Source organism: Kalmanozyma brasiliensis, assembly GCF_000497045.1.
Source record: "Kalmanozyma brasiliensis GHG001 unplaced genomic scaffold PSEUBRA_SCAF18, whole genome shotgun sequence".
Taxonomy (NCBI): domain Eukaryota; kingdom Fungi; phylum Basidiomycota; class Ustilaginomycetes; order Ustilaginales; genus Kalmanozyma; species Kalmanozyma brasiliensis.
The window spans coordinates 146,843-160,537 of record NW_015961957.1 but is presented as its reverse complement, the minus strand read 5'-3'; the positions used below and the strand labels follow the sequence as shown (position 1 = coordinate 160,537).

The following is a 13,695-nucleotide window of genomic DNA, read 5'->3' as shown; positions in this document are numbered from 1 at the left end:
GACTGGTGAAACTGAATTCTTCAGTCGGACGCTCGTACCAACTGAGCTAAAGAAGCAGGGTGGCAGAGATGCAAGGTGTCGCATATATAAAGTATACAGATGTTGCATTGTTTCTTGTCCTTCCATCACCACCATACTCCTCACCACCATACTCCTCGCGAGACTGACTTAAATGACTGGATTGCATGAGAAGAGCATCAGCCATACGTGGGTTGACTGGCGCGTGGTCGAGAATGAAAGTCGCTTGGTGTGTCTTGGACGCAGGATCGGCAGGAGGAATGACAGTGACCACGACTCAAAATGGGCTGACATTTGAGTTGCCGTGAGCTGAAACGGCTTTCGAACGGGTGAGAGCCATGTCCAAAAATGCAGGGTCTGCAGCCTGAAAAAGCCAAAGCTGCCCATCCGCACTTTACCAAAAATCGTACGATGCTGCACTTGAGCGCCGCCACGCCTTTCGCATCTGTCACACTTGGCCTGCCTGTCTCTCTGCCTCAGCCGTTCGGATAGCCCTGGCCTACTTTCGGCATCCTCTCCTCTCAGCATCCTCTCGAAACCGATCCTCGACTCAGCCTGATTCACCTCCATCCACGCAGCTAAGGCTTGCCCAAACCGCCGCACACAGCCTCGCATTCTCACTACTGACAAAGCAGTCTCGACGCTCACTGCAGCTCAACCTCATCCTCATTCAGCACATCTGTCCTTTCATTGGCACTTTCATCTATACATCACCTCTGCCTCGACATTGTCATAGCGCAACCCGCCCTTCTCTTCACAGTCATTGCTTCTCTGATCACGTTACAGCCCACAGTCTTCTCAGCGACAGAGCATTTAGTCTGCTGCAAACACGCCCTCCTTCTATCAGTGGTCTCAGGGGCTGTCTAGACCACCTATCATGTTTGCTAATCCAATGAACCACGGTGGGCCTTCGCCTCAACAACAACAACAGCAGCAGCAGCACCACCACCACCACCAACAGCAGCAACACTACCAAGAGCATGCGCAACATCAGCAGCATCCAGACTCCATGGATGGCCAATATCAGCACCACCAGCACCAAGCTCAGCTCGAAGCCATGCGCATCCTGCAGCAACAGCACATGCTGCCCAGCATCGTCGCTCCCAAGCAGGAAGAGCTCGGTGTCATGCACAACCAGCCCTCCGGTCCCTGGTCCAGCGACGACTATGATTCCATGATGCGCACCATCCTCGATGCTACCCTGCCCTCCGACCACTTCACCGACCTTGAGGCTCCTCCCTCCCTCGCCTCGTTCTCCGCTTCCTATGCCGGCTCCTATGTCTCTGGCTCGAGCGACAGCGGCGCCAGCCCCAACAGCATCAACGACCTCGTCTACGGTGCCGCCCATTTCCCCACACCGCCTGAGTCCGATGTTGCACCCTCGGCTCGCAACATGTCCTTCTCGATGGCTCCCCACAACGGTGCCGTCATCAGCCCGGACGGTAGTTTCGAGCTTGGCAATGCTTCTTATGCGCAGTCCTATCACGGCTCCGATACCACTTCGCCGTATACCCAGAACTTCAACTTCAACGCATCATCATCCACCTCGCCGTTCGGTCTGCAACCTATGCAGCTTCCACCCCATTCAATGGCTCCCAGCGATACATCTTCGCTCGCCGTCGCTCAACCACCTCAGCCCTCCGCAACCATGTCTCAGCAGTGGAACCCATCTTTCCTCGCGCCCAGTCACGACGCCATGCCATCGTCCATGCCAGCCACCACCAACAACGTCAGCAGCGCCAGCCGCAAGAGAAGCGCTGCGGATGCCGTAAAGCCGGCAGCAAAGAGGGCTTCGGTCGTTGCTGCCACCAAAGCAGAGCCGACCGATGACGCTCCCAAGGCCAAGAAGGCAAAGGCGACTGTCGCAGCCGCCGAGTCCAAGGCGCCCTCGACCGGCACTGCAGCGCCCATCAGTCACCTCAGCAGCAAGCTCCCTCACATGGAGGTCGGCAGTAACGCGACCGCTCTTGCCGCCATCGAGAGGCTAAAAGCCAAGCGACTCCAGGAATCTCAAGCTGCCGCCAAGGCAGCCAGCGAACAGGCTGCAGGACTCGGTGTCGCGCAGAGTTCTGCATCAGCGACCTCCGCCGACAAGATCAGCCTCGATCCCGCCACTCGCCAGCAGAAGAAGGTCGCCCACAATGCGATCGAGAGGAGATACCGCAACAACATCAACGACAGGATCGCCGCCCTCCGTCGTGCTGTGCCGGCCTTGCGCGAGATCCGTCCACGAAAGACGCCATCCGGTCGCCGAAGCCGAAAGGCGCAGCAAGAGGAGGACCTTGTCGATGGTGTTCCTGCTGCGACCAAGCTCAACAAAGCTACCATTCTCGGCAAGGCCACTGACTACATCAAGTACTTGAAGTCGCGAGAGCTGCGACTGAACAGCGAAGTCGCCGGTCTCCGGGAGCTCGTCCGCAGTCTCGAAGGAGGCGAGGAGCTTCTCGAGCTCTGGGAATCCGAGATGGATAAGGTCGTGGCGGAACAAGAAGCCATCGCGGCCGCCGTTGCCGCAAGAGAAGAGGAAGAAGCCGAACAGGCTGCCGGCAATGGCGAAGCTGAGGACGATGATGACGATGATGAAGAGGCGGATGACGACGAGAACGAGGCCGACACTGCCGAGAGTTCGTACGCCAGCGCTGGATCCTCATCCCCTCCGTCTGCGCGCAGCCGTCAAGGATCCAAGGCGGGACGAGGCCGTCGCTCCGGCATTGGTGGCGCCATTTCTTCGGTCGCCTCCTCTCGCTACATGCTGGCCACCTTCCTGGGGATCAGCTTCATCGGATCTGGCACTGAATTTGCTCTCGACGCTACCGCATCCGATGGCTCTGTTTCTGTTGCTCGTCCTGCCGTCGGAAAGCTCGCGGTCGGCGCGAGCCGTCAATTGCTCAAGCGTTCCGCGACCTACATGGCACCTGCTACTTCCATCGCTCAGGATCCTCATGCCTTCGACGCTGTTCCCACGCATGCCCTCGCCTTCGAAGTGCTGCGCATCGTCTCGTTCGCCTTCTGCTTCCTCTTCCTCGTTTGGCCGATCTTCTCCCGTCTCTTTGGCTCGCGCTCGTCGCCTTCGGGGGCACACATCGGCGACGCCGAGGATGGGCAAGATGCAAGGAGCGGCAACACAACCCGCAAGCTGCGCTTGGCGTTGACCAAGGGCGAGATGGATGTCGCCACTTTCGACACTGCCATGCGTGCCCGCGTCGCAGCACCTACTTCTGGCTTCTTCGCTGCGCCTTCCGTGGCCGTTGCCGCGTCGCGTCTTGCTCTCAGCCGCGTCTCCCGCGTCTACAGGCTGCTGCCTGCTGGCAATGTGTCCAACGAGGATGCAGCAGCTCTCTGTCGCCTCCTCGAGGTCGAGACTCTGTGTGAAGGCAAGTCGCAATCGTCTTGGCTGCTCCGCCTCCACACGGCGCTTCGCCTCGCCAACAGCGACCTTGTCCGTGGCGCTCGCGAGATTGCCTCGCGTGACCCTGTGTTGGCCTTGCCTCGCCTTCAGGCAACGCTCGCGCTCTCGCTCGCTCGTCTGGGTGAAGGTGTTGACTCTGTCCAGGACATTGCCGACCAACTTTGGACGGACGCTCGATCGAGTCTCGGCGATGCAATTCCTTCCTCCAGCAAAAACGCTTTGTCGCCCTCTGCGTCTGACAAAGACGAGAGCTTGATTTACACGGAAGACGCTTCGTGGCTCTCGTTTGTGCTCTCGCTCGACCTCGACACTGCGCTCGACTTGCTGGCTTCTGCCTCGTCGGCCGACACCCGCAATTGCGACTTTTCTCCCGTGCTTGCCATCGCCGACGTCTATTACTGCACACGCCTGACCGCTGTGTGGAGTCGTCTGCTGGCCAGCGTTGTGCAGGCATCGTGCCCTTCGTCGGCCGACACCCACCCCGGTGCGCTCGTTCGTGACTTTGTATCGCTACAAGCGAAGCAGAGGCTGGACCTGCACATCGTCCAAGATGCCGAGCAGCGCAAGACGCTGCACGCCGAGATCACCTTGCTCGCCCGCACTGCTCCACCCACCCCTCGCGCTTGGCAGATGGCTCAAGTGACGCTGGCCACCTGGTCCGCTGTGCTGGGCAACCTCGCCCTGGCCCGCCACGTCGCCTCGCTCCTCCACGAGCACCCCTTCTCCACCGAGTCCAGTGTCAAGCTGGCCAGCGTTGCAACGCTGCACACGTTCGTCGCGACCACACCGTCAGACAGCGCAGTAGCAGCGCGCGACGACCTCGACGCCAAAGCCACGCTCTTCCTTACCTGGCTCGGCTTCCTCCGCACGTTTGCCGACAGCCGTACTGACGTCGCGGGCTTGCACTCTGCCACCCTGCACGTGCGCAAGCTCGTCGCCAACATCCCCGCCCAGGACGAGGACGAGCTGGAAGGATGCTTGGATGCCATTACGGATCTATGCACTGCGCTGGGGAGGAGAATCAACAGGTTGCCCGCAGAAGGCGGCTTGGCAAGGAAGATGCTCGATGCCGCCGAGGAGAGCGATTCGGGAGTCGAGGTGTAGTTCCACCTGGAGAACCCGCTCATATTTATTTCCTATGATTGACTCGTCTAATACACCCTGATCTGTGTTCAGCATCCATTATACATGCGTTGACGCTACGAGAAAGAAGCAAGGGGCTGAGTGTGGTTTTTGACGACGAACAAGGTCGACATGATCGTGGTCAGCTTGCGCTTTGCGGACTCGATGTTGGACGCACAGCGATGGACTGAAGCTGAGCGCCCGTGTCGCGTATTTGAAATTTGTATTCCGGCATCCGAGTCTGGGCTTGAACTCGATTTGAAACGAGCTGCACAGCGTCGATCCTTTTGTAAGGAGACAAGAAAAATAAGGCAACGCGCCCATTAAAATATTATAGCAAAGAAGTTCTTGGTTGGAAGCCTTGGGCTAATGAGCTGGCCATCCTATCAATCGCACCATAGACATCGGTGGAGGGATTGCCAGGCTGATATCCTGATAATGGATGGGAGCATAACGTGCCTGCTAGCTTATCAGGACTCCATTGATCAGTAGTGGGTCTGGCGCTGTAGCGCACTGCAAGTGGATGCACCCTGCTCTAGGCCGCCTTATGGCATTGTTTTTGAAAAATCAGCAACAGCACAAAGGCGCAATTTCGACTGTGCAGTGACAGTCGTGTCGCATCATCTCGCTTGGCCATCGCAGTCCAAAATCTCAGGGTTGGAGTTTCAGAGCGCATGTCTGCCTGACCCTTGCTTGTTTTTGTCTCTCGCTTGCCTCGCTGCTCCTCTCCGTGGCAGGCCTACAGAGTCAGGGACAGTCACCTGCCTTTTGTCCATTTCCCCCCTTTCTCAGCCCCGCCTCGCGCTCACTGTTGGTCTCCCTCACTTTCCAGACTTTCGTCGTTATTGCTATCTCATCATCCCTACCTTCCTCTTTCCCTTCTCCTCGTTCCCAAGCTCCTATCACCATCTGGACATTCCGCGACACTGCATCCACTGCATTGCATCCTTCCCTACAGACACTCTTTTCGAGCATCTTCCACTCTCTCGCTTTGAGAGCATCCCTTCAACTCCTCCGCTTCGAGACATCAAACCCCACCCGCTCGTCTCGCACAGACACCCCTTTCGATCCCGACGCTCCTGCTCACCCGCACGCATCTCGACTTCAGAATAGACCTCGATCACAAGCACTGCACTCGTTGATACCTCGGAATCGCAAAGCTTGCTCTCAGCTTCTTGCCCTGCCTTCACTCTTCACTGCAACATCCCGCATACAGCACCAGGATCTGTTCCCATCGACAAGAAGCATCGAGGCACTCTTTCCGATATCGATTCCTCCATCACTCATCCGAGCTGCGGCTAGTCCTCGTTCTGCAGGTCACAACGACCGCCTCTCTCAGCATACCGTCCCTAGCTTGGCTTCCAATCTCAGGTCTTAGTGGCGCGCACTCTTCAGACTCATCTGAGGCGTCCCGTGCCGCTTGAATCTCCCGTTCGACCCACTTCCTCTCCCTGGACTGCCGGTCAGAACCGCCAAGCATCTCAAGATGAGTTCACCTATCACCAGCGTCCCGGACCCATCCCAGTCCTCCGCCCTCGCATCCATCATCACCCAGGTGCAGCCTGGCCAAGTCCCCGTCGCGACTCGAGGTGCTCGACCAACTCAAGTCGCCAGGAAACCAGCTGCAGCAGACGCATCACGGAAGAAGAAGAAAAAGAGCAAGTCGACGGCAGCCGCCAGCAGCGCTCAGGCGCAAGAAGCCGCCCAACTCAGATCCCAGGATGAAGCCGTCGCTGAAGCAGCACGTCTCGGTTCGGAAGCTGCCCACTCTCAGTCGATCGCCAACTCTGCGGTTGCTTCCTCCGGTGCGGTTGCAGCCACAGCCCCACCAGTAGACGGCCAAGACGAGACGGGAGCACAACACTCACATCAAGCTTCGTCGACGCTGGTCGGCACCTCGAGTGCGGGGAATACCATGACGCATAGCGGCGTTCTCGCGCCGTCGGGCGCAGCAGGAGACCAAGAGGCGGCAGTGGGCAACCGAAGCTCCAACATTCCAACAGCGACCGAGAGCAGCGAGGGAACCGTCGAGAAGGACGGGCTGATCGATGTGCCTCCACGCAAGCATGCTGACGCCCCTGCCGCAGCAGCGCCTGCTGTTGCCGCCGCACCCGTCGGCGCTGCCGGACCCAAAACGACGTCAGCTGCCGCGGCTGCGCCTGCTTCGAGCGCGGCGAAGCCACCCACAGCATCGAGATCGACGCCAACGACCAAGTCAAAGCCAAGCAAACCAAGCTTCGGGCAGCGGCTGGTAGCCTTCCTCACCTGCTCATCGGCGACGTCAAGCGAGGTGCAGCACGAGATGCGCGAGAAGAGCGCCGCGAGTGCACCCGCGCGTCCCACCACCTCTGCAGCGCCAGCAGCAGCACCCGCCGTTGGAGGCGCAGCCGTCGTGGTGCCGCCCCGCACGCCCACCTCCAAAGGCGCTGCTGCTGGCGCCGACTATCCGACCACACCAGGAGGGGGCACCAAGCTGCCCAAAGCTGAGACGGGCGACGTCATGTCCGGCGCGGTAGTGCCACCGGGAGCCTCTTTCGTGACGGCGGACGAGGCCCGCAAGTCTCGCGCGTCGAGTGTCAATGGTGCTCGAACATCTCTCTCCCCAACCTCGTCGTCCGATGCCTCCGACGATGATGATGAGGACGACGAAGACGAAATGGACCTCGAAGACGACTACCTGACCGACGACCAGACGGAGGAACAACGACTCATTCTGGCTGGCGGCATCGGCATCCCGCTGGACGAATTCGGCAACCCCTCTCCGCTCCTCCCCCCCATCGGTGCGGTGGATACGGGTCGCAAGTGCCTCGTCCTCGACCTGGACGAGACGCTCGTCCACTCGTCCTTCAAGATGATCCAGAACGCCGACTTTATCGTCCCCGTCGAGATCGATGGCACGGTGCACAACGTGTATGTCATCAAGCGGCCCGGTGTCGACGAGTTTTTGCGCGCCATGGGCCTCATCTACGAAGTTGTCGTCTTTACTGCATCCCTAAGCAAGTACGCAGACCCCGTACTGGACATGCTCGACATCCACCAGGCCGTCCGACACCGCCTGTTCCGCGAAAGCTGCTACAACCACAAGGGCAACTATGTCAAAGATCTGTCTCAGCTGGGACGCGACATTGGCGACACGATTATCATCGACAACAGCCCGGCGAGTTACATCTTCCACCCCAACAACGCGGTGCCGATCAGCAGCTGGTTCAATGACCCGCATGATACGGAGCTTACGGATCTTTGTCCCTTCCTGGCGGATCTGGCCGACGTGGATGATGTGAGGGCCGTCTTGGATGGCGCGCTGTAGGAGACGTCATTTGTTATACCCACCGCCCTTGTCCTAGGACTCTCCTCTTCATCCTTTCCCTATCACAGAACATTCTCTCATGCATGCCTCGGTATCCAGCACATGCTCACACATGCAATCACATGACAAACACACCATCTGTGCGACTGTGAGACCCTCGACGTGCAGCATCGACATATCGTAATTGAGCAAGGCAGACCGTCGCGTCCGTTACGCTATGAAACCCAGCGTGATGACCCTGAGGTCATCGAGCAACCTTGTTCGTGGGTTGTAAGGAGAATCAAGGGTCCAGAAAGGTTGACCGCGATCCGAGGTGGTCAAAAATCCAGCCAAGAGCCTCAGTCGAAATCCTCCACCTCGTTGCTTTCTTCTCAACCTCGATGACCCTTCACCCATCCGCGACCCACTTTCTGCTGCCGGACAAACACCGCAAGAGGCGCCCGTCATGGCCTCAGATCCCGACCTCCGGCGCTGGATTAGCGACAACAGCATGCGCTTCTTTGGCCTCTCGCAATCCTCCATCATCGACTTTGTCCAGGTCTCGGCATCTTCAGCAAAGACGCCCACCAACCTCTTTCAGAGCCTCACCTCTCTCGGTCTCCCGTCCAGCGATGACGCGCGCAGTTTTGTCAATGAGCTCTACCGACGCGTGCCGCGAGCCAGCCAGAGCCAGCCCCGCCCAGCCGCTGCAAGCAGAGACGACGCCAAAGACGATGCAAAGCGCAGCAAGAAGCGCTACGGTCTGTTGCTCGACGAGGAGAACGGCCAAGAGGAGCTCGCCATCAAGCCGGAAAGGAAAAAGAAGAAGAAGAAGAGAGACGCCAGCGAAGTCGCTTTGGAATCGCGACCCCGTTCGCAGTCACTGCGAGCAGACCGTAGCATCTCAAGGTCGCCCAGCCCGCGCCACGATGCATCTGGATCCGACGAAGAGTCACGAGAGCGTGCACGCCTCAAGGACCTTGCCGAGCGAGATGAATTCTCTAAACGTATCCGCGATAAGGACAAGGGCAGCACCCGCAACGTTGTCGAGGACCGCACCTCGGCCCGGCTCAACCCAGAAGCAGCCGCACGCCGATTGCTCGCCGAAGACGACGATGCACGCTCCGCAGCCATGCCCAGTCTCCGCGACAGATCGAGGCAAGAGTACCTCGCAAAGCGCGCACAGCAGCGCATGGAGCTCCTGCGTCTCGAGATTCAGGACGAGGAGCGCTTCTTCCGCGGTCTCAAGATGACCAAGCGCGAAGAGCGAGATCTCGAATACAAGAAGGAGGTCCTTCGACTTGCAGAAGAGAGGGCACGCATCGACGATGGAGACACCGGCTACGCCATGCCCGAAGACTACATCACCGAGAAGGGCAAGCTCGACGTCGCTAAAAAGGAGCAAGCTCTGTACCAACGCTACAACGATGCACGAACCGAACGCCTCGCGCAGCAGTCGCACGTCACCGACGCCGAGCAGTTCGAAAAGGAGCAGATCGACCGCTCTCGCTACGTGCCAGAGACAGCGACCGAAGCGTCCAAGGAGCTTGTCGACCAGTACGACTATGTCTTCGACGAGAGTCAAACGATCCAGTTCATCGTAGAGTCGCAGATGGCCGGCACCACTTCGACCTCGATGAGCGCCAAAGACAAGCTCTTGCAACAGCAGATCGAAGAAGCCGAGACGAAAGCCGCCAAGATCCAGGCCACTCGCAAATCTCTGCCGGTCTACGCTCTGCGACAGGAGCTTCTCGACGCCATCGATGAGTATCAGGTGCTCATCGTCGTCGGCGAGACGGGCTCGGGAAAGACGACGCAGTTGCCTCAATTCCTGCACGAAGCTGGCTACACCAAGAACGGCAAGAAGGTCGGATGCACACAACCGCGCAGGGTCGCCGCCATGAGCGTTGCCGCACGTGTAGCCGAAGAGATGGGCGTCCGACTCGGTCGCGAATGCGGCTACAGCATCCGCTTCGAAGACTGCACTTCCGACGACACGGTCATCAAGTACATGACGGACGGCATGCTGTTGCGAGAGTTTCTCACCGAGCCGGACCTGAGCTCGTACTCGGCGCTCATCATTGACGAGGCGCACGAGCGTACGCTCAGCACCGATGTGCTCTTCGGGCTGGTCAAGGACATTGCGCGCTTCCGACCGGATCTGAAGCTGCTCATCTCGAGTGCTACGCTCGACGCCGAAAAGTTTTCGGAATTCTTCGACGATGCGCCCATCTTCAACGTTCCTGGACGCAGATACCCCGTCGATATCCACTACACCCCGCAACCCGAGGCGAACTACCTCCATGCAGCCATCACGACCGTCTTTCAGATCCACACGACCCAACCGCGCGGCGACATCCTCGTCTTCCTCACGGGCCAGGACGAGATCGATGCGGCGATGGAGAATCTGCAAGAGACGAGTCGAGCGTTGGGCAACAAGATCGCCGAGCTCATCGTCTGTCCGATCTACGCCAACCTACCCAGCGAGATGCAGGCCAAGATCTTCGAACCGACGCCCGAGGGAGCGCGCAAAGTGGTGTTGGCGACCAACATTGCCGAAACCTCGATCACGATCGACGGCGTGGTGTTCGTGATCGATCCTGGGTTTGTCAAGCAGAACTCGTACAATCCCCGGACGGGCATGTCGTCGTTGACGGTGGTGCCGTGTTCCCGGGCGTCGGCGAACCAGCGTGCCGGTCGAGCGGGTCGTGTCGGCCCTGGCAAATGCTTCCGCCTCTTCACCCGTTGGGCGTTCAAAAACGAGATGGACGAGAACACCACGCCCGAGATCCAACGGACCAACCTGGCCAATGTAGTCCTCCTCCTCAAATCGCTCGGCATCAACGACCTTCTGAACTTTGACTTTCTCGATCCCCCACCGTCCGACACGCTCATGCGCTCGTTCGAACTGCTCTACGCCCTCGGCGCACTCAATGACAAGGGCGAACTGACGAAACTTGGCCGACGAATGGCAGAGTTCCCCGTCGATCCTCAACTCTCCAAAGCCATCCTGGCATCCGAGCACTACCGGTGCACGGAAGAGGTCCTCTCAATCGTATCGATGCTCTCCGAGTCCTCAGCGTTATTCTTTCGACCCAAGGACAAGAAGCTGCACGCCGACCGGGCGAGGGCCACCTTCACCTCTCCCATCGGTGACCATTTCACCCTGCTCAACGTGTGGGAACAGTGGGTGCAGACCAACTACGATCCCCAGTTTTGCCACGATAACTTCCTCCAGCCCAAAGTGCTAGCGCGGGTGCGCGATGTGCGGGACCAACTAGCAGGATTGTGCGAACGCGTCGAACTCCAACCCGAAAGCAATGCCGATCCAAACGATGTTTCTGGCATCCAGAAGAGTATTCTCGCCGGGTACTTCATGAATACGGCCAGGATTCAGAAAGGCGCCGAAGCCTACCGCGGAGTGAAAGGCAACACCACCATCTACGTCCACCCCTCCAGCTGTCTATACAAGCAGATCCCACAGAGTCCCTTCCTGTGCTATTTCGAACTGGTCGAGACAAGTAAGAACTTTATGCGTCAGGTGATGGCGGTGAAGGGAGAGTGGCTGTTGGAGGTTGCCAAGCATTATTTTACCAAAGAAGAGGTGGGGGATGAGGCGAAGAAGGGAGTGTATAAGGGGAGGACGGCGAGTGCGGCACAGTTGACGTCTGGTGCGAGGGGGTAGACAGCACAAGTAATCGAGTCCTTCAAAGCAGTCGGTTCTGTGCATCGCTCGGAATGAGAGCATTGAAAGCATGACATTGGCGCGAGCATCGTACCAACACGCGTGATCATCGTCACCTGACAACCCAAACCGGATCACGGTCCCGACCCTGGACCTACACAACGGATCGCAGCCCCTCGTGCACCTCGCACGCCTGCATGAGCGTCTCAATCGCCTCATCATCGTCCGTCAACTGTCCCTGTTCGCACCAGAGCGTCTTACCGCTGCCACGATGCAGTGCATCCTTGCAAGTCATCTTGCCGCTCGCCACGAGCTTGGACGAGACCATGTCGGCTTTGGCGCGCGTACGGCCGTTGGGGAGGGTGCAACGGGCGATTTGGCCTGAGGAGAGCTGGAGGAGGACTAGGGAGGAGGGGCCTGAGATGGCACCGCGGAGAGCGGGCGGGCCAGGAGGGTCGAGCGGACCGAGGGGACCTTGAGGAAAGGGCATGGCGAGGACGCCGCCGCTGAGGAGGAAGAGGATGGTGTGGATGGCGATGGTGAGGGTGAGGATGAGCTTCATGGTGAAGAGCAACGGTTCTAAAGATAGAGATGGAATGGATCAGATTTGAGTCAAGCAAGGCTGGAGATGGGCGGCGACACGCTTACGAGTTGGGATCTGGATAGCAGGTACCGCTGAACGGGGGGATAAACAGTAACAGGATGTCGGAGGCGACGTTAGCTGATGGTCGGTCTGGTGGGAGGGAGGGAAGAGGATCTTATAGCTTGCCGCATTGCTTCGAGCCAGGGGTGGCTGAGCAGCCTTCTCCTCATGTCACCGCTTCATTCCGCCACATCACATCATATCGAACAGAGTCACAAGGGCGTGTGACGACGTCGGGTGACCCGCAAACCAGGCTGAGGTAAACAAATGTGGGTCAACTTGATGGAGCTTCATCTGCCGTCCACCGTGGGAACTGTGACGGCGCCTCAAAAAGCCCATCGCTTCCGCCGGACAGTGTTCGTGACCACGCAGACGGATTGGTGGTGGCTGGGTCGAGCTTGTCCGCCTCAGATCGGACTCGTCCGGCATGACAGCAAGCCTCGGTTGGTCCATCGGCCGCGCCGTTCGATCACGCTAGCTGGTCCACACGATCCGGGTTTCTACACTTTCTCACGCTCCTCTCGAGCGGCGTCGGACAAGACCCGGGTGAGTTGAATGCATGGTCTGCCCTGCCTGCCAGCGCAAGACGGATGGACCGACCGGCGGAAGCGGCCCGCCCTCGTTGTCAACCCTCAATCCCCGCGCCGACTCGCGCGCACAACCCACCCTTCGCTATCGTCACATGCCTCCATCTGCGTCGACCTTTGCGATCTCTTTGATTGTCTTTCTCTTGGTACATAGCTTCCCACGCGTCGGGTGACATCCGACTCTCGGCCTGAGCTCCCTCCTTAGCGCTTTCGCATCTGCACCCTCGGGTCCCCCTTGGCCGCCCTGGCCTGCAGCTTTGCCTGACGCTTCGAGACGGGCTCTCCCGGCTGTTGCGGAGCGGCCTGATTGGCTCCCTGAGCACCGCCGCCCCGCCCGAGCAACCCCTGCAGCGAAGCGAATGGACTCTGACCGCGAAAGAGATAAGGCAGGAGGATGTTCTTGTAGATGATAAACGCTGCGTATCCAGGGATCTGTACGCCAGAAAGTACATGTCAGCGTCCCGAAGGACCAAATAGCCGGTAGACAGGGACAACAACTTACGATGAGGTAAAGATACCAGAAGTTGCCCCACACCAACGAAGCGATCTGGACGAACCAGGTGACGTAGATGATGTCGAACATGTACTGCGTCAGCCCGCTCTGCTGGAGATCGTTGCCCTGGCGAGCCATGCTCTGCAGCGTCAACCACAGCGCTACTGCGATCGCCTCCGATGCGGCATAGCCAAAGATGACGCGCTTGGTGACAGAGGACCGGAAGAGCCAGAATCGGACCAGGAGGTAGAGCGTGTTGGTGGCCAGGAAGCCATTGCGCAGAAGGGTGAGGAGGAAGGTGTTGCCCGTAGCCGTCTTTTTCGCGCTGCCTCGAGCCTGCATGAGTGCGAATGCGTGGGTTCGGGAAGTTGATAAGTGAGCGATCGGATGTGCCTTCTTAGGAGCCGCTAGGTCGAGGTGCACTTACCATCTCGACAAGTCTCTAGGGGTGA

General features: G+C 58.8%; 5 protein-coding genes across 5 annotated transcripts; 3 read left to right on the top strand and 2 right to left on the bottom strand.

Annotated features, from left to right (window-relative positions):
• Positions 1-895: 895 nt before the first annotated feature.
• PSEUBRA_002235 (Myc-type, basic helix-loop-helix (bHLH) domain protein) lies at positions 896-4,531 on the top strand (the record flags this gene model as incomplete). Its single annotated transcript, XM_016435404.2, has 1 exon — positions 896-4,531. The coding sequence occupies one exon, from the start codon at positions 896-898 to the stop codon at positions 4,529-4,531; it is 3,636 nt and encodes a 1,211-aa protein (XP_016293140.2).
• Positions 4,532-6,035: 1,504 nt separating this feature from the next.
• PSEUBRA_002234 (NLI interacting factor) lies at positions 6,036-7,856 on the top strand (the record flags this gene model as incomplete). The annotated part of the gene is made up of 1 exon (XM_016435402.2): positions 6,036-7,856. The coding sequence occupies one exon, from the start codon at positions 6,036-6,038 to the stop codon at positions 7,854-7,856; it is 1,821 nt and encodes a 606-aa protein (XP_016293139.2).
• A 445-nt stretch (positions 7,857-8,301) lies between these two features.
• On the top strand, positions 8,302-11,520 carry PSEUBRA_002233 (Helicase-associated domain protein; the record flags this gene model as incomplete). The annotated part of the gene is made up of 1 exon (XM_016435400.1): positions 8,302-11,520. One exon carries the CDS (start codon positions 8,302-8,304, stop codon positions 11,518-11,520), a length of 3,219 nt encoding a protein of 1,072 aa, XP_016293138.1.
• A 154-nt stretch (positions 11,521-11,674) lies between these two features.
• On the bottom strand, positions 11,675-12,082 carry PSEUBRA_002232 (uncharacterized protein; the record flags this gene model as incomplete). The annotated part of the gene is made up of 1 exon (XM_016435397.1): positions 11,675-12,082. One exon carries the CDS (start codon positions 12,080-12,082, stop codon positions 11,675-11,677), a length of 408 nt encoding a protein of 135 aa, XP_016293137.1.
• An 869-nt stretch (positions 12,083-12,951) lies between these two features.
• PSEUBRA_002231 (uncharacterized protein) lies at positions 12,952-13,585 on the bottom strand (the record flags this gene model as incomplete). Its single annotated transcript, XM_016435391.1, has 2 exons — positions 12,952-13,182; positions 13,253-13,585. The coding sequence occupies 2 exons, from the start codon at positions 13,583-13,585 to the stop codon at positions 12,952-12,954; spliced, it is 564 nt and encodes a 187-aa protein (XP_016293136.1).
• Between the last annotated feature and the right edge of the window lie 110 nt (positions 13,586-13,695).